Source organism: Bos javanicus, chromosome 15, assembly GCF_032452875.1.
Source record: "Bos javanicus breed banteng chromosome 15, ARS-OSU_banteng_1.0, whole genome shotgun sequence".
Taxonomy (NCBI): Eukaryota; Metazoa; Chordata; class Mammalia; order Artiodactyla; family Bovidae; genus Bos; species Bos javanicus.
The window spans coordinates 62,433,672-62,460,746 of NC_083882.1; the positions used below are offsets into that span (position 1 = coordinate 62,433,672).

Genomic DNA, 27,075 nt, shown 5'->3' on the forward strand with positions numbered 1-27,075 from the left:
GATGAAATGGACTTTTTAAGTGTGTTCTTATTGATTATAGCTAACTATAAAGACTTTGATTTTCTATATATTTACTATTCTATGCACAGAGTAAGTCAGAACTCATTTAAAAAAATTTTTAAGAAATCTTTTATGGGATCACTGAAACTTTCTCCCTTAATTTCAAATGACTGAGCCAAGCATATGACTTAGCAGCTTTTTATTAGGTTAAATTCTTGGTATTTATTATTGGTTTGGACTTAATAAGACTAGTTACTACTCTACTTTGTTAATGTAGCTAAAGTATTGAGGCATATTCAAGAGGAGTAAATTATTTTCATTATACCTATACAACCAAAAATTTGAAAGTGAGGTTGTTCTAGGTTTTCCCTAAAAATACTTTTATATCTAAATTTAGATGACTTATTTTGGATTATATTTTTATCCATATATTTTGAACAAATATAGCTTCCAGAGTGTGTGGTGCTTATTCTTTATATTTAACAATTAAAAATAACTAAAATTGAATAACAAATAGTTTATTAGTAAGTACATGGTTTTAGTGACAGTAAACTCATTTGAACAGAAGACAATAATCAAATCAAAAGAGTAAATGTTTGCTACTCATCAGAGAATCTGTGACCATTAGGGCTGTCACGTAGAAATCCAAAATCATTCAGAGGCCAAATCTGTAAAATCAAATGTGATTGAAGACAATAAAGCTATGTTATTAGCATCATCATATTTCCCTTGTCATCCCTTTCTCCTTATTCTACAATCAAGAACAAATTTTCCACATCAAAATAACACTGTAGAAAGTAAATCTGTATTTGTGTACATACTTAAAATCTAAAATGTGCAACATTCAAACATTATATAAGAAATAAGATGTTTATGTGTGTATATTTTCTTTCACAACTGTCAAAATTAACTGTAAGCCTAAGCACTTGAGTATAACATCTGCTTAAGTGTAAAAAATCCTGTAAATTATCCAACAGCACCAAGTACTCATGTCTGTTTTTCTCCTTACTGCCTGTGACAAAATGGAAAGGCCAACAACAATAATCTTTACTCTGACTCAGTGATTTACTGCAGTGATGCACATGACTCTTACTAACTTACTAACAACTGGGACATCCCTGCATTCCACCTAGCTGGACTCTAGACTGCTCTTCTGCAAATGCATATTAATATGTGCCCTGGGTATGAATATGATTAGAAAAGTTGTATGAGAGAAAATTAAAATTTTGGAAAGTTAAAAGCTTCTTATGCTACCACTAAAGTAATTTGAACTTTGTTATTCAAACAAAAATATTCTCAATTACCTGTGCTAATGGGGGAGTGGTAATGTTTATTATAGCTATTATGGTTAACATGTTCCTAAGGTGTAGCCATTGTAACAGCCTAAAGATTTCAAAGATCATTTGAAAGAAACTGGTTTTCTTTTCTTGTTTTTTTTTCCCCAGCTCAGAAAAGAAGCCTGCATCTTAAGCAGAAAACAGTAGTACCTTAAGGAAGATTCGTCCTCGTATTAGTCCATATGGAACAGGTCCATAGTACCTGGAATCTGTAGAATTCTGTAGATTATCACCTTCTAACCAGACATGACCCTTTGGCACCTAGAATTAGAGAAGAAAGCACCCCCTTTCAAAACAAATATGGATACTATGAATAAAAAAATTATGTCTTTTGGAGGTAGCAAGGAATGTCCTAAAGTTCTTTTGTAAAATATAGTCAGACCCTATGGTTTGCATTTTTGCTATTATCTCTGTCAAAATAAAATAAATTTTACTAAATATTAGTAAGGAGTATTAATATTTCAACTTTTAAAAAGACCTATCTCTTTTGCCACATGGTTCCCAAACATTAATTTGTTATACAAACCCCAAACTGAGGTTATGAGAGATCAAAACAGTGTGACAGGGTCATTAATTTAATAGACTTCAAAAGAGGTCATTAGGATGCTGACTGAAAATGTGCCCCCCTGTCTCAATAACAGCATAAGCAGGGCAGCCACTCACTTAGCAACATCCTGGGGCCAATACCAAGGCCAGACCTATTAGAATGTTCATGATGAAATAAGTGGTAATTGATTGTGACATCAATTACAAATAATCTCATCATTTTATTGGAGTGGGCTTGTCAGAATTCTAATTAAGATCCTTGTTCTGCCTTTGTACAGGCCATATCTTCAATGTATTATATACTTCAATAATGACCATCAAGAACTAGAAGGACCTATTATAAAATCATCAGTTGTGAAATTAATGATGGTGACCCTCTACTAAATGAAAAGATCTTATATATGTCCTGTGTATTAACTGGTAAATAACATAAATTTAAATTTTTACTCAATGACAATCATAAGCATATTTAGAACATGTTACTGTAAAAAGTGCTCTGTGATATGAGACATTTGCCTATTAATGTCTGTTCAATATAAACTTTAAAAATTACTCTCCACCAATTGTTTTTAAAATTGTATTTTAAAGTTTCTTTTTTTTTACAGTTTTTGTTACCCAAGAAAGCTGAACTACTGACTAGCCAAAACGATCTATTGGGAAGGAATTAATTTTCACTATTCTTTTGACTGGTTATTACCTGGGAACCTTATGTGAAGAAAAATAGCCCTATTAGGTTTAGTAAGAAATGACCAACTTTTTAAATGTCACAATTTGTTTTTTTAAAGACCATCTTTTAGAGCAGTTTTAGGTTCACAGCATGAGAAAGGTACGGAGATTTCCCGTATGCCTCCCACCCCCCACATGCGTGGCCTCCCTATTACTGCCATCCCCCACTAGAGTGGCATGTTTGTTACACCTGGTGAACTCACACTACCATCATAATCACCCAAAGTCCCACAGTTTACTTAGGGTTCACTCTTGGTGGTGTACATTGTGAATTTGGATGAGTGTACAACATGGATCCTCTACCACAGTATTATACAGGATATTTTCACTGTCCCCCAAATCCTTTGTGATCTGCCTATTTCATTTCTCCCCTCACCTCCACTGCCATCACCTCTGAATTTTAACTTTTGGAAAAATTAATTTGTATAAGCATGTAAAATATGAAGTACACTTTACATCAGATATAATTTTGGAATGTCTTTATGTAGAAATATTAGCCCAAAATGAATCAAGCTAAATATTTTCATTTAGATACACTTAAGTGTCAAATCTATTTGAAGAGAAAGAATAAAAGTGTTTTGAAAGAATATCAGATATTGTAAGATCATTAACTCCTACTGGTGGAACTACTATAGGTTCTAGGGACAATAGCATAGTTAGTTCATACCTATATCGTAAGTTGATTTATATGCTGTGAAGCATAAGGCTGCTCAAATAGAAAAATGAGTACATCTCAGGTCACAGATGAAAACAACAAAATAGTATATCTGGAAATAATATATGTGGGCTTCCCAGGTAGCTCAAATGGTAAAGAGTCTGCCTGCAATGCGGGAGACCAGAGTTCGATCCCTGGGATATCCAGGGAAGATCCCCTAGAGAAGGGCATGGCAACCCATTCCAGTACTCTTGCCTGGAGAATTCCACGGACAGAGGGCCTGGCGGGCTGTATAGTCCATGGGGTCTCACAGGGTCAGACATGACTGAAGCAACTAAGCAGCAGCAGCATAAAGTACACAAATCAAGGGAGCAGCCTCATCACTGATGGTACCTTTAATAAGAGCTTCTCTATAAACTCCCTGGTGGCTCAAAGGTTAAAGCATCTGCCTGCAATGCGGGAGACCTGGGTTCGATCCCTGGGTCGGGAAGATCCCCTGGAGAAGGAAATGGCAACCCACTCCAGTATTTCTGCCTGGAGAATCCCATGGACGCAGGAGCCTGGTGGGCTACAGTCCACAGGGTTGCAAAGAGTCGGACGTGACTGAGCGACTTCACTCACTCACTCACTCACTCTCTATAAACAGGAAAACCTTCAAGTTTGAGTCTTAAAATCAGTCACCTTTGCTGACCTACCCCTCTATCAATTACTATCAATTCATTATGTTTGAAATTACTTTTGGAACACATACTGATTTTTGATATGGGGTAAGGGTGTACACTTTAAAATCAATTTTATAGACATATACTTTACAGTAAAATGGGACTCATTTTAAGTTTTGACAAATGTGCACTCCTGTGTAATTACTTACCACAATCAAGATGTAGAACATTACTATCATGCCAAGTTCCCTCCTTTCCAGTCAACCTCCCACCCCTATACTTGGTACTAGGCAACCAGCGATCTGTCTCCTGTTACTAGAGCCTAGTTTAACTTGTTCCTAAATCTCATACAAAGGAGACTGCATGGTACATACTATTTTGTGTCTGGCTTTTGTTGAGCAGTTTTTAAATGATTAATACCTGTTACATGTATCAGTCTTGCATTTCTTTTTACTGCTGAGTATTGTTGTTCATTTGCTAAGTTGTGTCCGACTCTGTGACCCGATGTACTGTAGCTTGCGAGGCTCCTCTGTCCAGGCAAGAATACTGGAGTGGGTTGCCATTTCCTTCTCCAGGGATCTGGGGGGTCAAACCCGTGTCTCCTGCCCAAGCAGGTGAATTCTTAACCACTGAGCCACCCGTGAAGCCCTTCTGAGAATATCCCATTGTAAATCACAGTATTTTTTCCCATGAACCTGTTGATGGATATTTGAGTAACCTGCAATTTTTGGCTATTAAAAATAAAGCACTGTGAACACTGATGTATACACATCTGTTTTTTTCCAGTAAATACGTAAGGGTGGAATTTCTGGGTCGTAAGTGTACGTTTAACCTTAAACTTTTCTAAAATAATACCATTTCACATTCCCAGCACCAGTGTATGTGTGTTTCTGTTGCTTTATAACCTTGGTATTTTCAGTTTTTAAAAGTTTTGCCTGTCTAGTAGGCTACTTTGTTATCACACTGTGGTTTTCACTTGCATTTCTCTTAAGTATGTTTCCTAGTACCTATTAGTATATCTTTTGTGAAATGTCTACTGAAAAATATTTTGCTCATTTTAAAAATGAATTCTTGTTCTTCATTTAAGAGGTCTTTTTTATATACCTTGAGTACAAGTCTTTTGACAGGTATTGCAAATATTTCTTCACAGTCTAGGATCTTTTGTAAAGACCATATAAATTACACTCTTAAAATTTCACTTGGTTCTTTCTTCTATTTAGCACTTCTTCCCTTCTTATATTTACCCTCTAGATCCTTGAAAGTATTTATAATTAATGTTTTAGAGCAGGTGTCCCAAAGTTTCTAGGATCTAATGCCTAAGGATCTGAGGTGGAGCTGATATAATAATAATAGAAATAAAGGGCACAATAAATGTGTTTGAATCATCCTGAAACCATCCCCTGCGATCAGTGGAAAAACTGTCTTCCAGGAAACTGATCCCTGGTGCTAAAGAAACTGGGGACCACTGTTTAAGAGCACATGACTATTACTTCTGTCATTTATCTCTGTCATTTCTGGATCTATTTTTCTTCTGTCATGGGTTTCATTTTCCCACTTCTTTACATATCTGTGACTGAGCTGAACACTCATTTGTTGAGCGGATTTTGTTTTAAGACAGCGTTGAATGTTGAGGAGGTCTGTTTGGTTTTTAGAAGGCAGTTAAGTTTGTGAATCAGCTTATTCCTTTCAAGCCTTGTTTTTAAGTTGGGTCTCATACTGACTATTCCAAGGGCTAGTCTAGCCTACTCCTAAGGCATGATATTCCACGGTCTCTTCTGGATACTCTGGATATTCAGTGAGATCCTTCCCCTGTGGCTGGTAAAAACTCCAATGGCTCTCAGCCCTGTGTGACCTCTGGAAATTGCTAGGCTGATCCCCACTAGTTGTTCTTTGCTCAGTCTCTAAGTTTCACCATGCCTGCTAATTTGCTTCAGTTGTATCTGACTCTGCAACCCCATGGACTGTAGCCTGCCAGGCTCCTCTGTCTGTGGGATTCTCCAGGCAAGAATACTGGAGTGGGTTGCCATTTCCTCCTCCAGGAGATCTTGCCGACCCAGGGATCGAACCCGGGTCTTCTACATTGCAGGTGGATTCTTTACTGTCTGAGCCACCAGGGAAGCCCAAATTTCACCATATGTGGGCACAATTTAGTGTTCAGCCCCAAATCCAAGAGAACACTTGTGCGTATTTCTCAAGATCATTCTGTGGCTCTTTTCTCCCTAGTGGTTTGATGCATAAATTCCAACCACTTAAATGTCCCTCTACCCTAATCTCTGTTTCCTCAACTCAGCAACACCACTGTCCTTTGATTGAATTTTCCTTCCTCGGAACCTCTGCAAACTGCCTTAAAGGCAGAAGTAGGGGAAACTATAAGGTTTGTTCGTTTCCCTTCTCCAGGAGTCTGGCGTGTACTGCCTGCTGAACACTGTCTGAAAACACTTATTTTACATAGTTTGTCCAATTTTCCAGTTCTTTATGGAAGGAGAGCAAGTTCAGCACCAGTTACTCCATAATTGCTACATGTTCAAATTATCTAATTTTTACAGTCTTATTATTTTTTTTTTAGCATACCTCATAACAATATGAAGAGAATCCTTCTGGTTGAGAACTAAAAATTTTAAAGTAAGTAAGGTGTGATTTGGCATCTCTACCTTGATTCCCCTTCAGTGGCATCCCCTGTGTGTTTTCATTCTATCCTTTGCCTATCAAAATCTCAAAAAGATTTGCCAAACTCAGCATGCCATATGTATAAGCAAGGAAGCTGAATATGGTATTTCTTGCATCTCAAAGTTGACAATAGAATAAATATTCCTCAGTAGGCAGAAGTAAATAGAGTTTATTTATAGAATAGTCACACCCAGCAGACAGCTATAAGAAGGACTTGGGGCTTCCCTGGAGGCTCAGTGGTAAAGAATCTGCCTGCCAATGCAAGAGATGTGTATTTGATCCCTGGGTTGGGAAGATTCCCTTAAGAAGGAAATTGGGTCTCTCCCACTCCAGTATTTCTTGCCTGGAAAATCCCTTAGACAGAGGAGCCTGGCAGGCTACAGTCCATGTGGTCACAAGAGAGTTACAGTACTACACAATAACAATAGGACTTACATGGATACAGTCAGTGAAAAAAAATTACAGGGTATGCTTAGGTATAATTACTTTTTAAAAAAAAAACCACAAAATTTTATGTATTTCAAAATTTACATTTTTGGGACCAGTATGTATTACTTGCTGCTGCTGCTGCTAAGTCACTTCAGTCGTGTCCGACTCTGGGACCCCATAGACTGCAGCCCACCAGGCTCCCCCATCCCTGGGATTCTCCAGGCAAGAACACTGGAGTGGGTTGCCATTTCCTTCTCCAATGCATGAAAGTGAAAAGTGAAAGTGAAGTCGCTCAGTCGTGTCCAACTCTTAGCGATCCCATGGACTGCAGCCCACCAGGCTCCTGCGTCCATGGGATTTTCCAGGCAAGAGTACTGGAGTGGGGTGCCATTGCCTTCTCCCATGTATTACTTAGATAATTCAATTACATATATATGTACATACACATATATGTGTCTTAATATGCCTAGTTATTTTAGTAATACTTGTACTTTTTTAAAAAGGGAACATTGTCCATCACAGTGCAGGTCAGGAAGAGCTTTACTGAAGTAAAAACAATTTTTTTTTCTTTGCTTGTGTGGAATTAGACCCAACTCCCAATCCATACAGCAGGCGCTGCTTCTTTGCACAGTACAAGTAAATGACTGCAATTATAGTATTGTCACTAGACCTCTGGGTAACTATTAGTCTAGCTATGAACTTATTTATTTAAATAAATATAAAGTACAACACATTTTTGGTGTGGGTCCAAAACTTAAAACCTGACCTTTCTGCTCAGGTGAGTGGAGTGGAATGAAGCAACAAACAGAACAAAAATTTCCTAACTCAAAACACAGTTATTGTCTGTTGGATTAATCTATTGTGGTTATCACTAAGTTCAAAATTCAAACCAGGTAAGAAAAAAGTTCTATAGCAATATTATTATAATAAAATATTAACAGATAAAATATATTAAAATATATTTTATTTTTTTATTATAAATTTATTTATTTTAATTGGAGGCTAATTACTTTACAATATTGTACTGGTTTTGCCATACATCAACATGAATCCTCCATGGGTATTTTAAATTATTTGTAAAAAGCCATTATAACTTCCCAATTAAAGTAGAACTCATATTTATAATAAATGTTTTAGAAATGGCCAAAAGTGGAAATCCTAATTCCATGTCTTTGTTCATCATTTCTCATAACCAAAACTTTTAAAAATAGCTAATTACTTTTTCTGTTTGTACTTCTGGAAATATGCCATGACAACTTGAATGAATGCACAAGACTGAGTAAGAATATATGGAATATATGTCTACAATGCCACTTAGAAATTTTTGCTCAACTTTAAATTTTCCCAGTGTCTCAGATAAAGCTAGCTTTAGGGCTAACTTTTAAAGCATTAAAAGAACCCTTAAATCATTCTTGGTTTTTCCTTTCTACGTCAGAGGTTTACCTCCTGAGCTATGATAAAACCTAATCTCAGGGCAGGACAAAAGAATCAAGCCTCTGGTTCTCAGCTATACTTACTGAGGTCTAGTTAAGTGCCTCCTTTATAGTACAAGCAACAAATGTAATTGCCTCATGGCCTGCGGGTGTCCATTGAACAAAAGCAGCTTTTGTGAACCAACCCACAGGTGTTACCTTTCTTGATTCAAGTGAAATCTGATGAAAGAGTCCACAATATCAAATAACACATTTACTAAACTGTAATCAAACTTATTATTTGATTAAGGAAAGACTGATTAAGTTCTGACTAAAGAGTAAGATATTTGTATGCTCAACCTTTCAAAAGTTTCAAAAAACAGGAAATCCTAGTAACAGACTGATTTTTAATTAACTCTCTGTTTGCCAGATATTTAAAAATTTATAATCAGCAAAGGCAGGATATGCACTGGCCTTATTATTGTTCATGACTCTTTAATGGTTCTTCTAAAATGACTGTGAATGTAAAGAAAACAATAATTACTGAAGAAACAAAAATCATAAAGGTAATAAGGGTGGGGGGGGGTAAAGCTTCTGAAATCCTTTTTTTACATGACTTTTTTTCCTGGAAAAAGGAAATGGACAGGCATATAAACTGTAGTCATAGTAAGATGCTATGCACACAAACTAGTGGAGAGAATGCTTGTGAAATGAGATAATTTATTAATTATATAGTTTTAAAGAACTTCACACACAGCCCAGTATTTGTATGACTCATGCAAAGGCAAAACTGGGAACACCATCAGTAAATTATTGTTGGAGTTTACCTTCCTATATAAGCCACCAAAACGATAAAGACATGCATGTCAAAAAGAAAAACATTAAATCCCCTGAGAGGCAATCACGTAGAAGTTTTTAAGAACACAAAACTGAGAAAACATTATTAATCTTTAATTTTGTAAAATGGTGCTGTCCCAAGTGTCAGTTATGGATGGGTATCTTTGAAAGCAAAACTCAAGAAACAGTTTCACTCAGATTCTATTTTTAATGACATTCTCCTTGCCACAACTTTTTGCCCATACTTGTCTCCCTGAGTAGACTATCTGGGGAGGGAAGTGCTCCCAAATGCATGACTAAGGGATTAACATGTATAATGCCCAGGCGTGACACGTTAACACACTGATTATTTCAATGGATACTATTTCTATGCAGTCTTGCTTCTTTTTCTCCCCATTTAAATTCTGACTTATTACTATCCTTCATTCCCAGGAGCTGTAATTGTCTTTCCCTACTTAAAAATGGCGCCACTTTAGGTTCATAGCCAATTATCACTAAAGAGGAATTTACACAAAAGTTCTAGTAGACTACACCTACAGCACTGGGGTGAGGGTAATGATGAGGGATGCTTTCAACCAACAGGTTCTCTTTCATTACTGAGCATCTCCCTGCTGAGCAGGTTTAGAGCTTAGTCTAAGACTTGACTTGCTCATTCTCATAGCTATTGCAAGCTAAGCTCCTTCATCATCTCCTTCAGTATTCAATACCTCCATCCAGCCTAAATAGGAATCTCTGGGGCTGAGTTCAAACTGTAGGTCTGCCACTTACTAGTTAAACACCTTGGACAGGTTATTTAAACCTCATCTATAAAACTGGGACTAGTTAAATGCCTTACAGAAATATTCTAAAAAACAAATAACACATAAGGTTCCTGGCACCCAGTAAGCACTCACTAAATATTAGCTATTGTTATTAACATTTGCTCCAGCTGCTGGATGAATGATGCCTGCCGGGCTTTCTTTATTCCTGATTTTTTATGCAGTCTATCCAGTTCTCTGCAAAGTGAACTGTGCTTTGCAATTTCACTTTCGTTATGCTTTTGGCCTTTTTCTTTTACACTATATTCAATTATATAGTTCTGGTACTAGCCAAGACTTTGAATTGAATCCATTATAATTAAAAATGTACATTAATTTTGAATAGATGCCATATTAATTATGCCAACAGATTTAATGGAATTTAATGAAATTCAGTTTTTAAGACCAAATCATCCAAATGTAGCAAAGAACAACATTTTAATATTTTAATAGGGATCTTTTCCAAGCAATGTTTATTGACTATCAAATACCTAAGCTCTTCCTTATGAAGCACTTACTTCTTCAGAACCATCTACCAACTTGTCAGAAGGCAGAGGAATGGGGAATTAGATTTTTTTTCCCCCTTAGGACAATGGATTATCTCACTCTCTGACTTCTTTTTTGTTCTATATGTAACAAGGTTACCTGTTGTGTATTTGGATTAGTATTTAAAAGAAGTACCTTACATTCTCATTTCAAAACTATGTCAGTACTCTCATTTTAATATAGCCTGATGTCCACTCTGGTTCTCATAGTCCAAAAGATGAGCCTAATTTAATGAAACAGGATATTTGAAAGAGCAGTAGAACATAGTGGTAAATATGTAAATAGTGAGTTTTCTCATGTTCACAGAAAAAGTCTAAATAATTAGTAAATCAGATGCTTACTATAAAGAATATGTGCTAATAGATTTCCACCAAATATTCCCACTGAATTATTCCTGGGACTTCAAATAATTCTTCCCAGTCAAAATTCATCCCTATATGGATTTATTCCTGTAGATGAATCTCCATATCTCTTTTCAATTTCTTATGGCCCCAATGTATAACTGCTTCATACAGAGATTGGCTAGAAAACTGATTTACACCTGAAATGGAACTATAAATAAAAGATTCAAAGTATTCTTGAACTTGGCATTACTAACGCCTTAAAAAAGTGTTGTGCTGCATGATTTCCTTTGATACTTCTCCTTTTTATGTTTTATTAAAAACAGAATTCTAATGTCCCATACCCTGGAAGTTATTTAGAATAACATGTAGCTTTGCGAATACAAAATTGCAAAATAGGCAGATGGACAACACATGATTTTTTTTTTTCTGCGTTAGTGTTAAGATATGAAGAGAACAGCTAAAGATCTTTAAAAAGGTTGATCTCTGGGGGCTAGAAGCATCAAAACATTGTTTTGACTAACAAGACATCATGAAAATATACTGTGGACATCAAGGAGGGAATCGTGTAACACCCAGACATCATTCTGGGAAAGCACTTGTTTTCTTCTCACTTCAATTCCATTGCCACTGTACTCATTTTAAGTACACTCAACCATAAGCCTATTACACAGGCTTCCAGAGTACTCCAAAACTGACCCAAGTTTTTGGCTCTAACAACAGAGATAGATGATGCATTTCTTCCAACACCCAATCCTGTTTAGACATTCTCCTAATCTTTCTCCGAACATTTACTGGTTTCCATTCTTAATGTTAATTGTCTCAATTATGTCTTACAGCCTATTTATTAACTGGGCTTCCTGCCTCTGGCCTCTCCTATTGCGATCATCCTTTATTAAACTATCCTTGATTAGTCTATATTAGTATCAGGGTGATCTCTTAAAAACTAAGTCTGATTATGTTACTCCCAGGACTTCCCTGGTGGTCCAGTGGTTAGAATCTGTGCTTCCACTGCAGGGGCATGGGTTCAATCGCTGGTCTGGGAATTAAGATTCTGCAAGCCATGCGCTGTGGCCAAAATAAAGTAACTCCCCTGCTTGAGACATGCAAGGAATTCAACCCTGATTATCTTTTCACTTTTATCTCTTTTTGCTAGTCATCCCTCGCCACTGTATGTCCCAGATGTAGGAACTTATTTTTCACAGCTGCCCAAAGCACAGGGCTGCACTCCCTTCTAGAACCTAAATATGCTGCTTGCTTGGATAAGGATCTTATCCAAGCTCCCACTTATCCTTTAGAAGTTCAACTTTGACCTCCCAAGTCTGGAGTAATCCTATCCACCCCAGTGTAGATGAATATCATGTTACACCATTTTGTAATTCCTTGTCTGCTCCTCCAACTTGACTACAAATTCTTAAAGCTGTATTGTTCAACATGGTAGCCACTAGTAACATATGTCACCATTTAATCTTACAGATTATATAAAACTAAAAATTCATTTCCTCAGACACACTAACCATGTTTCCTGTACTCAACAGCCACATGAACCTAGAGGCTACCACACTGGACAGTGCAGATACAGACTACTCCATTTTTGCAGGAAGTTCTATTGGACAGCCAGCAGGCAGGGACTTACCTACTCTAACATGGTGGAGACCCTCAAGTAAATGTTCGGTAATGTTTGGAATTAATGGAATTAGTGAATTCATGAATAAATAATAGGAAAATTGTGAAGTTATTGTCTGGCAAATGTGCCCACCCTGGTAGCCTCCTAAAGGCCTTTTGCTGAAGTCTTCTCTCCGTCCTCCTAAGTCCAGTGGTTTCCCCTGCTCCTGAGGCACAGTCTCATTAAAGACGCCGCCTGGTGCTGGGATTTGTTTGGGGTTAGGTGTATTTGCAGTTAGGGTCAGAAGTCCATATCAGTCTATGTGCCCAGACCTACCCTGACTTTCTTGACATAAGGGAAGTCAAATTTCAAGTCTCTTCTGATGACAAAAGGTTTCTCTAATCCTTTCTGATTTAGAGATTTAAACACACAATGTACAGGAAGTAGATCAGAATCTTGAGTTACAATCTTAGAATTTTAAGTTACTCACCCTATGGTCTTAAGTACTTTGTTTCCCTTCCCTGTTGGCTCTGTATGTGTATTAACAGTAGGGATGTAAACCAGCTATGCCAAACTAAACAATTTTGACATTTGCTTAAAATAGTTACGAAAATTCCAATCCAGGAGGAAAGTACGTTCAGATATCTAGGTGAGCAGTATCATGGCTTGTAATGTCAGTATTTTCCAGCTAATCTACTATCTGCAACTGTTTTATAACATGCATACTTGCTTTTAAATCCGTAATTCCTCTTTTCCATTCTTATTTTAGGTAAAGACTGGTAGATGGAGAATGTTTTTATAGATTAAGTGGGTCACAGAAACCTGTAGGATTTTAATTACCCAAAGTGCTAAGAGAAGAATTTCATTCAGTTGTTTATTTCAGAAGACATCTGACTATGTTCCACCTGGTCAACGGCAGCTTTCCAGAAGCCACTCAGAACACATTCTCTTTACTACTATCAGAGTGCGAGTCTGTCTAGATGCTGACGTTGAACAGTAGCGTTACAATTTCATGCTCAGTAATTTTTCCCAATTACTTTTAAGCAGCCTAAGTATATACAGGTCTCATATAACATGTAGATAAAACTACACGTAATACGGCATTTTACTGAATTGCATAAATGCCTCCCCAGAATCCCACCAATGGCACTGACTTTCCAGTTCTGAGTGGTTAAAATATTTTCAGGTGAGCAAAACATGCTAGTTTCAGGAAGAGTTGCTACTGTTTCAACAGAAATGTCGATTTTCACAAATACATATACATACAAATACAGTTCTGTAAAATAATATTTTATAAACTACATATTATCGTTGAGCTAAGATCAAAATATTCTGAAAATGTTCAGGGAACACATCAGAAAATGCTTAAGTACTGAGGGCCTCAAAGATGATTCTTTAGTGTTAACATCAGAAGAAAAACACCTCAGAATTGTAAACACTAAGTCAAATTTATCTTCACAGTTGTGTTAGCTATAGGATGAAAAAGTCACGTCATCTCCGCAGTGAACTTCACTTAGCAAAAAAGTAAACAAATTTCCTCTGCATCAGCTGCAATCAAGGCATTAGCAGTATGCCATGATTGATTACCCTGGGAGCCGTTGCTGAGAAATGGATGTGAAGCACAGGTTTTTATCACTATAGTCTGCAAAAAGCAAGTCCCTTGTTTAGATATCCTAGTCGTAATAAGTGACATTATTAGGTAGTTCTTCTATTTAAATGACATAAGGATTCAGTGTATCAGCAGCTTATAATAAATAAGCCCTTTCAATCTGAGGAGTCCTCTCCCTACAAAGAAGTACTTTTGCTGTTTATAATACAAGTGGCAATAGAAGACCATATGGTCGTGACTTTTAGCTAAAGTAAATGACATTTAAACAAACAGAAAAACAGCATTAGGATATTCAAAGATGTGGACTATAACCTAAATACACAGGGCACATTGGGAGTTATCAGTGTTTATAAAGTGCCCATTTTCTAATGTTGTCCAATTATTTTTCAGCTTGCAATTTTATATAAATACTTCTCAGTATACAGTAAAAAAGCTTTTTACCAGCATCTTATCCCATTTCAAAGTTTTCTTTTTAAGAACACTATAGACCACAGCATGCTTAGAATATTTAATCAGTTCTTTTTGAAATGTAAAACTATTTCTTACATTTCTGCCAATAACAAGGTTATAAAGGTATAAAATGTTACAAATTGTTATAAAATGTTATAAATAAGTTACAATAAAGTATACTGTTACTAAGATACTCTATAATACAAAAGAAAAATGTAAGAAATATGTAGGGCAAAAGCAAAGTAGCCAAGATGGCATGGTCAGGCGCTCTTGCCCCAAGTTTTGTAAATAAAGATTTTGTAACAGCTGAGATCACTGATAGCTTTGTGCATGCTCATCAGGAGGTACTCGGTAGTCCACAGGCTACTGTTGGTGTGTAAGCACGTACAAGCTTCACCTGGAACGCCCTGGTGGACTGCGTTATGGTTATGTTTTGGCTGGTGCTATGGCTGCTCTGTCAGCCAGGAGAGAATAAACGTGTCTGCAGTTCCTGTGGCTTCTCCAGTCTTCTTCCAGGCTCTTAGCTCCCTCCTCGCCTACCCTGGGTTTAAAGAACAGTGCGCACAGTGATACAGAGTGAGACAAGTGGCGTAGTTGGCAGGATCAGGAGACAAAATACTACATTTCTCATCCACCTACTCTACTGTGGTAACAAACCAGGATTTTATGAACATTTCACCTTTTGTGTATGACACTGGAATCCATGTTATCGAGAACCAAAAAGCTTTATATAACTGGATCTTTGATAGGTCAAAAATAAAAGAAAATTTTCTAATAAGTACAGATGTTTTCTTTAACAGTAGCAGAAGACTGCCATGTTTTAACTATAGGAAAATACTGAAATCTCCATAATCATATTCCTACTACCATGCTCGTTTCCAATACAGAGTGGCCGCTATGGCTGAAAAACTGAAATTCAATAAATAGAGTTTTAATTATTTGAAACATTTAGAAAAAGAGAGTCTTCATTTTATAACAACCAAACACTGGAAAGCAGTTTACACTTAAAGGAAAGTTTACCAACTTCCAGTAATAACTTATCCATCCTTAAGCTGCCAACCAATATAAGGATCAAAAGGACAAAATATCTGCAGAGTAGTTAAATATGTCCAAAAGCACATCATTTCTACTGAAATGTAGAAAACTCTCTTTACCACACCACTTAATTAGTGGGTACTACATGTTGCAAAGGCAACTTTAGCCTTCATAGTAACAAAACTGCCATACCATTTCTGGGAAATTATATCTTCCCTAAAAATGAGAGTAAGGTAGCAAGTCCAAGGTACCTCAGGTTCCACCATTCCTTTAGAAGAGTTAGACAAGACCAAATTCAGAGTACTCCAAACTAAGTCGTTCAGAGGCAGGTAGATTTTTAGTCTGCTCTAATAAAAGGACTAAAATCTATCAAACAGAAGTCACTTAGGGAAATAAACATTTAATCAGCATAATGCTATCCTGGCACAAAGTAACAGGGGCATTCCAGTATTTTCTACAACTTTCACCTGCAATTATGCAAGATGGTCAAGTAGCCCTACCATGGAAGTTAAGTGCAGTTTTCAAGTATTCTATGAAGACTAGGATGAACCCAGATTGGCCAATTCAGTATTAGCATACAATGTGTTGAAGTACGGGAACATCTATATCACTGAAAAAGAGAACATCATGCACTTTACTCCAGAGCAAGTCTGCAGGAGAAACCAGAAGAAGAAACTGAGTAGAACAGAAACTAAAAGAAACGCCGTCAGACTCTAGTTATATGGACATTTGTCTAAACTTCAAGTATTTTTAAAGTATCTACCAGATGCCAAATAGAAGATTAGGAGTTGGGGAATTAACTGAGATGAAAACAAATCCCTGCCATTAAGAATCTTATATTCTAGAGCAAGGGTCAGCAAATGTTTCTGTAAAACACCAGACAGTGAAGAGCCCAAGCTTTGCAGGCCATAGAGTCTCTGTTACAACAACTCAATTCTGCTGTTTTAGTGAGAGTCCCAGACCATACAGAAATGAATGAGTGTGCCTGCGTTCCAATAAAACCTTAACTACAAGAACAAGGAGCATGAAGGGTGTGGGTCTTCTAGGCTATCAAAAGGACCATGGCTTTTATTATGAGACGGGGAGCTACTGGGCTTTTTGGGCAGAAGAGTGTAACATTATTTCTATTAAAAAGCATCATTATTAAAAAGGATGATTTCAGCTACTATGTGAATAGTAGGGATGCAAAAAGTTGGGAAAGATAAAAACAGAAAGAGAAGATCAGAAGTTATTACAAGAAAACAAGAGTAAGATAAATTTGTCTTGCACCAGGATGTAGTGGTGATGGTGGCAATGTGTGGTCGAATTCTACTTTACAAGATATTGGTTCAGTTCAGCTCAGACGCTCAGTCATGTCTGACTCTTTGCAACCTCATGGACTAAAGCACGCCAGGCTTCCCTGTCCATCACCAACTCCCGGAGCTTGCTCAAACTCATGTCCATCAAGTTCGGTGATGCCATCCAACCATCTCATCCTCTGTCATCCCCTTTTCCTCCTGTCTTCAATCTTTCCCAGCATCAGGGTCTTTTCCAGTGAGTCAGTTCTTCCCATCAGGTAGCCAAAGTATTGGAGTTTCATCTTCAGCATCAGTCCTTCCCATGAATATTCAGGACTGATTGCCTTTAGGATTGACTGGTTTGATCTCCCTGCAGACCAAGGGACTCTCAAGAGTTTTTTCCAACACCACAGTTCAAAAGCACCAATTCTTTGGTCCTCAGCTTTCCTTATGGCCGGTCCAACTCTCACATCCATACATGACTACTGGAAAAACCACAGCCTTGACTAGATGGACCTTTGTTGGCAAAATAATGGCTCTGCTTTTGAATATGCTGTCCAGGTTGGTCATAGCTTTTCTTCCAAGGAGCGAGTGTCTTTTAATTTCAAGGCTGCAGTCACCATCTGCAGTGATTTTGGAGCCCATGAAAATAAAGTCTGTCACTGTTTCCATTGTTTCCCCATCTATTTGCCATGAAGTGATGGGACCAGATGTCATTTTGAATGTTGAGTTTTAAGCCAGCTTTTCACTCTCCTCTTTCACTTTCATCAAGAGGCTCTTTAGTTCTTCTCTGCTTTCTGCCATAAGGGTGGTGCCATCTGCATATCTGAGGTTATTGATATTTTTCCCAGCAATCATGATTCCAGCTTATGCTTCGTCCAGCCTGGCATTTTGCATGAGGTACTCTGCATAAAAGTTAAGTAAGCAGGTTGACAATATACAGTCTTGACATACTCCTTTCCTAATTTCAAACCAAGATATAATCATCATGATTTGCTAATAGATTGGATGAGAGGATGAAAGAGGAAGAGAGGCAAGGATGACTCCAAGGTTCATGACTTGAGTGAGAAGAAGAATGGAGTCGCCTTTCGGTGACTGGGAATATGTGAGGGAGGATCCAGTTGTGGAAGGAAAATCAGGAGTTTAGTTTTCGACATACTAAGTTCAAGAGGAAAATATTAGACAGACTATTAGATATATGATTCTGGAGTTCAGGAAAGAATCTGTGGTTGATATAAATTTAGAACTTAAATTAGACAGTACTTAAACCTTCAAGACAGGATTAGGTCACCTTATGTGTGCGTATATAAACAAAATAAGTTTAAAATACAAACCCTTAGTTACTCCAATATTTGGAGGAATCAATAAAGGACACTCAGAAGAAGCAGAAAAAGGAGAAAACCTGAAGACAGTGGTATTCTTCAAACTAAGTGAAACCAGGCCTGAAGAACAACTACTTTAAATACTAACAGTAGGTCAAAGGGGAGGAGGACTGAAAGTTGACCACTGGATCAACAACAGATCATTCATGAGAACTGTTTCAGTGAATTCCCAGGGATCAAAGTCTAAGTGGAATGAGTTCAAAAGAGAATATAAAGTTCACAGGGGAGTCAGTAAGTATGCACAACTCTTTCCTAAAGCAGGTTATGGTGCCCAAAAGGTCTGTTTGTTTGGATGGGAGGTTTTATAGCAGGATTGTTTGCTGATACAAACTTACTGTATTTCAAAATGCCTAACTGTAACACAGTTACACTATGAATTAAAATCACAGCTTTGAACTATCACAATGTTATCCTGAGAAAGAGTATAAAGTGTTTTTCTGTGTTTCTTTATTAGCTTTATAACAAAATTTTACCATATTTCCTGAGTCTTGGCCCTATATTCCTTAGGGGAGTGGAGTCTGTGTTAAATCACCTGCTGTGCTGATCAACAGAAGAATGCTAGTTCATTTAATGCATTTCCTACCTGCTAAATGCTTCTTCCAATTAAATTATTTTTGGCAAATTAGTGGCTTCTAGCAGCTAACTGAGGAATTCCTATAGTATAGAAAGGCAAGTTATTCAAGATGTTTGAGCTGAGTAAAATTTGTTTCTTTTGAGAGCCACAAATTAAGTTCATTTCCTAGTACCAATGCTCAGCACATAACTCAAGGGAAAAAATTACTAGCCTCAATATCAGGAAAAAAAGCAAAACCACTGCAGTAACACCTTGATAAGGACTGCTTAGTTTCCAAATGCTTACTGTAAAAAATAAATCATCTTTACTGCTTGCCATATGGACTTTTGGAACTCTGGAATGAATAAAACAGCTTCACATCACTTAACTGTCTATGTTCTTTTTCGCCAACTTAAAAACAATGCTAATTCTTTGATACGCTAAACTCTATATTCTAGGTTCCAAATGAAAATTTTGGTGTTTTGCTTTCTGAAGCACCTACTTAAAAGAATGTTGTTGTCGGGTTTTTTTTGGCCTGAAATTCAAAACATATTTAATATACATCATCCTTATTATGCAGCTCAATCAAGATCTGAATAGCATTGTCTTCATAACTTATAAACAACAAATATTTTTCTGAAAGGGTGCACAGATATGGGAAAGAAACCCCTTTCATAAAATACAGCACCAGTCTGCTTCTGAGGTAGCTGGAAAAGGGAACACTCTAGAAGGGCAGATTGCAAACAGTTTGGATATCGCTCCAGAGTGCTCCAAACTTGGATGAATTTTTGTTATAAATCACCTTGATTAATGGAACACATCTGCTAAAGTAGTTCAGTAATAGCTACACAATTCTCATGGTTTAAAAAACTCAGCCTAGAAAAACTGGTAGAGGTGGGAAGCCTTCAAAAATCACTGGCTTGTCTTTAGAACTAATACTAGCCCTGATCAGAAATAGCTGCCTTCCTTTTTAAAAATGTTTAAGACAAATACATTGTAAGCGAAGTACAATTTGAGGAGATGGGAGCAAAAGTAAGAATAGTAAGTGGAGGATACTTGGGGAGAAGTAGTACTGGCATAGTAAAAAAATACAAATTTTTCAATAGACCCAGGCTATCTGTGTTTGAATTCCAACTGTTTCTCTTATTAACTGTTTGAAATTGAGCAATTTATTTAACCTCCCTGTTGTTCAGTTTTCCTGTCTCTTAAATGCCACTACTAACTACCTGTACTGGGTTACTGTCGTGATGATTAAATAAACTAATCCTTGAAAGAGTTTCAACACTTACCCTGTACTTATTCTGGTACAAAGTAAATACAGGCTAAGTGTTGACCAAAATTATCACAGTTGTTTGTACGTTTATAACATGCACACCAAAGTGAATGGAATACATCTGGAACAAAACAGCAGTGCCCCTAACTTATCCTCTCATCCAACATAAAAATCCAAAGGATGTTTTCCTTGAAAGAATATTTATACATATGTAAAAAAATACATCTTATAGTCCCCTGGTTATTTTTTCTGATTACTAAGCAGAGATTTTATACAAATCCTTTCATCCTAACATTCCTCTTCTAATAATTTCAGAAGAAAACAACAACAGCAGTGTGCACACTGTATAAAGTACAACTGCACACAAGTACCCAGAAATTTATATGTTTTGTTATCCTTTATATGTTTTGTCATTTGTCTGTTGATAATTCTGGCCTCAGATGCTGGGAAAGATTGAAGGCAGGAGGAGAAGGGGATGACAGAGGATAAGACGGTTGGATGGCATCACTGACTCGATGGACACGAGTTTGAGCAAGCTTCGGGAGTTGGTGATGGACAAGGAAGCCTGGCATGCTGCAGTCCATGGTGTTGCAAAGAGTTGGACGGGACTGAGCAACTGAACTGAACTGAATTCTGGCCTCAAGTATATGCTTGTTGCTAAAGCAACTTAGAGGTGACTAGACTGCTTCATGAAATGATAACAGTCATGTGATGGTGAAATAATTATATAAATAACTAACATATTAGAAAAACAAAAAGATAAGTATCCATGATGAAGACCACAGAAAAATACTGATTTGTTACCTGATACTACATTTTCAACTTTAACATTAGGATCACCATCAGCTATTGATTCCTAGGATGTTTAGCACTGTAGTAATAAACATCAAAAGTGTAATAAACATTTGCACAGCTGAACCATAGTCTATTAAGGAAAGTAAATAAATAATAGGTTGATTATTTAATAGTCTATTGATCAAACTTACTTAATAGGGCAACAGAGGCTATTACAGGTAAAAATAAATATACAATGATGAAGACAATTCAACTCCTAATTATATGTTTACATTGGGGATGAAGATAAAGTTACTTAATAGATATAACAGTTCTATTAATAAACTGATAGTGACACAGAACATTTAAACAAAAGTAGAAAATAAATTTATAGTTAAAGTAAGAACAGCATATGCTGAGTAAACAGAAGGCCCTCCTTGCCCTGCCCCACCACAGCTACACGTTCTGTCTCAGCAGGCATGTGATTGGTGGAGGGGGCTGACACGTTACATGCTCTTCACTCTTCCACTCTACTGCGTCTGCTCTTTTTTCCTAACTGGGTTGGTAAGTTGACTACACCAAAAGTATACAAAATATCTATTCTGAACATTTAAACAGGATTAAAAAAAAAAACTATATGACTACATTTGATTTTACCAAATTTTTCATTATCAAGCCAGTGGAAAAACTAAGCCAGAATTCCAGATTGCATTTAGTTGTCACATCTCCTTCGTCTCCTCCAATCTACGACAATCCCTGACTTTCCTTTTTTAAAGACTTTGACACTTTTGAAGAGTATTGGTCAGTTATGTTGCAGGATGACCCTCAATTATGGTTTGTCTGTTGTTTTCTCATGATTAGACTGGGGCTGTAATTTCTTGTTACACGAATACCACAAAAGTGATGTGCCCTTCTCAGTGCTTCAATTCAGGGGCTACATTATATTGGCATGTCTTATCACTGGTGAAGCGAACCTTGAGCACTCAGTTAAGGTAGTGTCTGCCAGGTTTCTCCTCCACAAAGTTACTATTTCTCCCTTTGGAAAAATACCTTGGGAGAGATACTTTGAGACTATGCAAATCTACAATTTTCCCTCAAACCTTTGCCCAATATTTTGACACCGCTGGTGAATCCTGCCTTCAACAACTAATACTGAGATGTTTGTATGGGGCATTAAAAGGAAATAAAATACATAAATTATAACGGTCATGTTGTTTGTGATACAAACATACACTTACATATTCTTATCCTACTGAATACATCATTTTAATTTATATTCAAACATGAATAAGTTATTTTCATTTGTCAGTGTGTTCAGTTAACGTTAATCAACTGTGATACCAATGAATAACATAATTGAAATGTTACTTACATAACTATGGCTTTTAAAGAAACCTGCTGGACTACTGGTGAGAATTTTGTCTCCTTCCAAACCAATTACTCTTTTACAAATATTTGATTTTGGATCACTCGGGCTTTTTGCAACCACAATGTCACCTCTGAGGGGAAAAAGTCAAAGAAAGTCAGTGTTATTATTAAACATAAACACATGCATGACACTGCTACAATACTTTTATAAAGCAACTTAAAGCCACACCCTTTATCCTCTCACATACTAACCCTCCCATACATTTACCAGCTTTGAGAACCTCGAGACTAACTTTATGGGTCAGAATCCAAAAATGAGAGTGATGGAAAAACTATTAGAAGATTCTAAAATTTTTGACAATTCCACGAGAATTACCTTCTTGCACTGTACTTAGTCTGTTACTTCTGTGTCTAAATTTTTAGAACCAAAACTATAAAAAAGCAATTCATGTAAATATCACCAGACTAACCAAGCAAATTTTACTGCCCTGCCTGTAACACTGACTGACTCTACAGCTTATATAAAGGTAGAGACATCATCTATGTTTCTCTAGAGCTTAAAGAACTGAGAAATCGCAGCATGTAAATTATATAAACCTAGATAGTTCACAGTACAGTCAAAAGGACTTATATTTGAAGAAAAATTTTCAGAAGACTTAGCCAGAAAAAATACTAAAAGCTGTCTAAACATAAGATACAAAAAATAAACTGGCATATCATACATATAAAACCAATATGGACAGGGTTACATATGGAAGAGATGATTCGTGGAATAAGTAACAATTTGCATGTATTAGAAGACTAAGTAAGATACTTAAAATTGGAAAGGAAGGAGACAAAAATATAGGACTAATGTCCCAACCAAAAAGAATACAACACTATTTCTGCATGAAATGAGCATGAAATGAATTCTGTTGCTCACACTTGAAAGGATTTAATATATTTACTTATTGTCTCTACCAGGTTCTTAAAATAATCTGATGCTGCTTATGATAAAAGATACATATATCAAAATCAAAAGTCATAAAAATAAATGATGATGGTTAAATTAGAAACCTAGTTATTTCTATATGTAAGTATTATATTGAGTCTGAAGCTTTTTGGTAGTCAAGTTAAAAAAGAAATTATGTTTATCATCTGCCAATCATTAACTAATAAAATAAGGTTTAGTTTGAAAAATATGACAAAATTTTTCTTAACAACTAATCACAGGAAAAGATATGTATGTAAGGAAAGTAAACATAGCATCTTTATCAGAAATTTTACAGAAATTACAACAGTATTCAGAATAGTCATTTCTTCAGGCTATTCTTAATAAGAGCTGAATGCTATTAAAACACTAAACTCTATAATTTGGAGTGCAATATAAGGCTTACACTTGTTTGAAAATGGGATAAAGCATCTCTTTTCAACCAACTGGAACTATGGCAGCAGAACTGTTCAGATGAAGAAATTTGCAAACATTGTAACATATGTAACATACTATAAAGTTGATTATGGCTAGCTTTGGGGAAAGAAATGTTCTCCGTGGGAGTCTTATTCAGCTTAAGTTTGTTAACAAAAAAATCAGTATGATCCTCAAAACAAACTGCATTTGAATGGCAACATAAAAAATCATAATTTAGTCAAAGTTTTTTTATAGAAAGCATTATTACTGTAGACTGAACTTCCAGTGGTCTAACCAGATATTATAGGCAAAGAACTTAGATCAAAAAAGTTATCCTAGAACTCTCAACTCTTTCAAATAGCATTTTAAAATAAACTTAACTAAGATTCAAATTTTTCTATATCATTTATAATCATCCTTATTATTCTAATAGATTATAAGCTTTTGAGATGAAGGATCAACCTCTTACTCAACCTAACATTCTCTATAGGGTAGAGCACATCTTATAAATGAGGTGCTCATTGACTATTCAAAGAGTACGTAGTAATAAGGGATGACTGTCTCGAGCATGAAAGTTCTGTCCACTGGACTGAAAAATCCATGTGTTTTAGATACCAGATATGCAGACTTTTATCTTCCCTAAATGGATGGCTATTCTGTCTTTAGAAACAGGCAGCTAGCAAGAGTATCTCTTGTCAGGTGTCAGAGATTCCTCTGAAATCTCAGAGTTCTGTGCTGCAGATTAATGAAAAAAATATTCAGTATAGTAATATTTTTAAAGTAGAGTTACCAACTGACTACCTTGGTTGTAAAAGTTACTTTGTTATGTCTCACATAAATGCCAAATTTTGAGCTGTCTTTCCAGCTAATGGGTTCCCTGAATGAACAGAATACAAAATGAAACTTTCAAAAAAATCTTATTTACTAAATACAGTTATTTATATTATCCATCTGACTCCAGAGTATCCCCTCCAAAACAGACAATATTGAAATATTCATTCAGAAACTATGTAGCCAATGAATCCAGCTTCTTGTTAAGGATGCTTAAAGACTGTGAATTACGTGATCAGCATGGAAAACAGACGCTTGTCTTCACATTGTAGTGAACCTAGGTCTCCAGTTAATCCAAAGACTGTAATAAGTTATTTTGATACAAGGTAAAAAGAAAAGGAAGCGAGAATATAACCTGTTATATAAACTTTATTTTATTACCCCCGTATCTATCAATTAGGCATCCTGAAGTTGTTCGGGATAAAAGATCTGAAGAATTACCTAAGGCCCAAGCTAGACCATAATGCTTGAGGAAGAGAGTTTCTATCTACAGAATCTAAGATGGCGGAAGATCAGTAAATGCAAAGAATAGTTTTACACTGTTCTTAGTGATTTTCCAGTAATGTGGAATACACTATAGAAAAGGTCAATAATGAACAAGGAAAGCCTAAACCTACTTAGGCCATAAGATAAATAACAGCTCAAGTGAGTAAAATTTATATTTTCTCAAGATGAAATATAATACAGATTGACTTTTTAAGAGTTATGAAAAACTAATGGACCCCAAAATTTAAGGACTCAAAGAGGTTCTCTTTAGAAATTACATTAAATGACTAATACTTAACATCAATTCAGAAGGAATAACACTCTAGGAGTTAAGTAGAATAAATAATATCTTAAGGATTGGAAACACCATTTAGAACAGGATTTTAAAAGATTTAGTGGCCAATAATATTTGCCAAGGAATTTTGTAACTTAATATAATTAATCAGAAAACTCATAATAGATAGGATTCCTGGCTCCCAGCTATATACAGTGCTATATAGTCTAAAAGTCATCAACTGCTCATCACAGACTACAGAGATTAAGACAGTCACCAATAGAAATGCAGGATTATATTGAAAATTAAGAAATCAAATCACTAAGATTTGAATATGTAACTGGCTCCTAAGTCTCTAGTTCCTTAAACGATCCAAGAGACTGCATGTTTAGAGAGACTATTAGAATTTCTCACAGTGAGAGAAAAAATTTGAGTAAAAATTTCATCCAGTTGGTCATTAATTTGGTTATTTACAGAAGAGTTTTTAAAGCTAATGTTAAGAAACTGCAGAAAAGACACAATATATATGTGTGTTTTCACCATGAATTTAATATATTTGTGACAGAAATTTACCTTTGGATACCATAAAAATGTCGACTAAGATTTTCTGCAAAGACAATATCTGAATTTTGAATTGTAGGCTCCATTGATGGTCCAGAACACTGAAAGAGAGGTAATTTTTAAATTTAACTTGAAAACCTTTTAAAATATAAATATCTGATCAGGCTTAAAAGAAAATCAAGCAAATGTTCTTTAAACTTGGAGAATGATTTATAATAAGCTGGTAGCGCCAAGAGAAGTTCAACTCTACAGAGAAGCCAGCAAATCTGGAAACACAGGCAAAATATATTTTAAATGGTCTATTAATATTATATTATAAAAGATGAATAACATTACCTCTGGTTCCAAATTTTGGCCATCTTGTAAAATTTAAGTGCTTTGAGGGCAGTGACTTTGTCTCTTAAGTTCCCAATTGCTAATCAAGATCAAGAACAGTGCTTAGCATAAACTTGATACTCAACACACACTTATTGAATGAACAGTTAATGACTTTTTTCTTCTTGCTATGACCAAATATCATCCAGAAGCCCATGACAGTAATTTAGCAAGTGGTATCATACTATTTTCAACTAACTGGTGTCTTTCATTCTCTTCCAGAGAATAGTTTATTCATTCTGGGGGGCTGCAACTTACATTTTCTACTGAAAAATACTGGCATAATGAGATGCACTTTAAAAACTTTCATGTTAGTATGTCTTAAAACAATAATCTTCATATATACCTCAAAACAGGTATGAGGTACATATGCACAGGGAGTTGGTGATGGACAGGGAAGCCTGGTGTGCTGCAGTCCCTGTGTTGCCAAGAGTTGGACAAGACCGAGTGACTGAACTGAACTTATACCTCAAAACTGTAGTATATTATCATTATAATCTAAAAAATATAAATACAACAGTCTTTACTCAATTCAGTTGTATGTAAATAAAACTTTTTACTCAAAACCTCCTACTCAGGCAGAAAAAAAGACCACAATGAAAGTTTTTTGCTATTTCTGTAGTCTACTGGAAGCACCAGTATAGATTAATAAAAAAAAATCAAAGGGGAATTTCAGTTAGATATATTTATTTGCCTAAATATAGTTATTAGAATTATTCCAACTTGAGATTATACGACTATAAATCTCTTTAGGGTAAACCTGTAAACATAGCAACACCAATAGCAAAACTCACTGACCGAACAATCAACCAATTTACTATTTCATGTATATGACAAAAGGTGAGTACTGTCATGGCTGATAGATTTATGATGCAATAT

General features: G+C 36.0%; 1 protein-coding gene across 10 annotated transcripts in view; it reads right to left on the bottom strand.

The window, feature by feature from the left end:
* IMMP1L (inner mitochondrial membrane peptidase subunit 1) overlaps positions 1–27,075 on the bottom strand; it is a 76,551-nt gene that overhangs the window by 2,682 nt on the left and 46,794 nt on the right. For 7 of the 10 annotated variants that reach the window (XM_061381038.1, XM_061381039.1, XM_061381030.1 and 4 more), the window contains 4 exons: positions 25,834–25,922; positions 22,287–22,413; positions 1,488–1,598; positions 604–668 (listed from right to left, as the gene is read on the bottom strand). In XM_061381038.1, the coding sequence (XP_061237022.1) occupies positions 604–668; positions 1,488–1,598; positions 22,287–22,413; positions 25,834–25,922 (392 nt within the window). Of the gene's footprint in view, positions 1–502; positions 1,599–22,286; positions 22,414–25,833; positions 25,923–27,075 lie in introns of those variants that run through there. The other 3 variants (XM_061381035.1, XM_061381034.1, XM_061381037.1) reach the window with 3 other exon arrangements.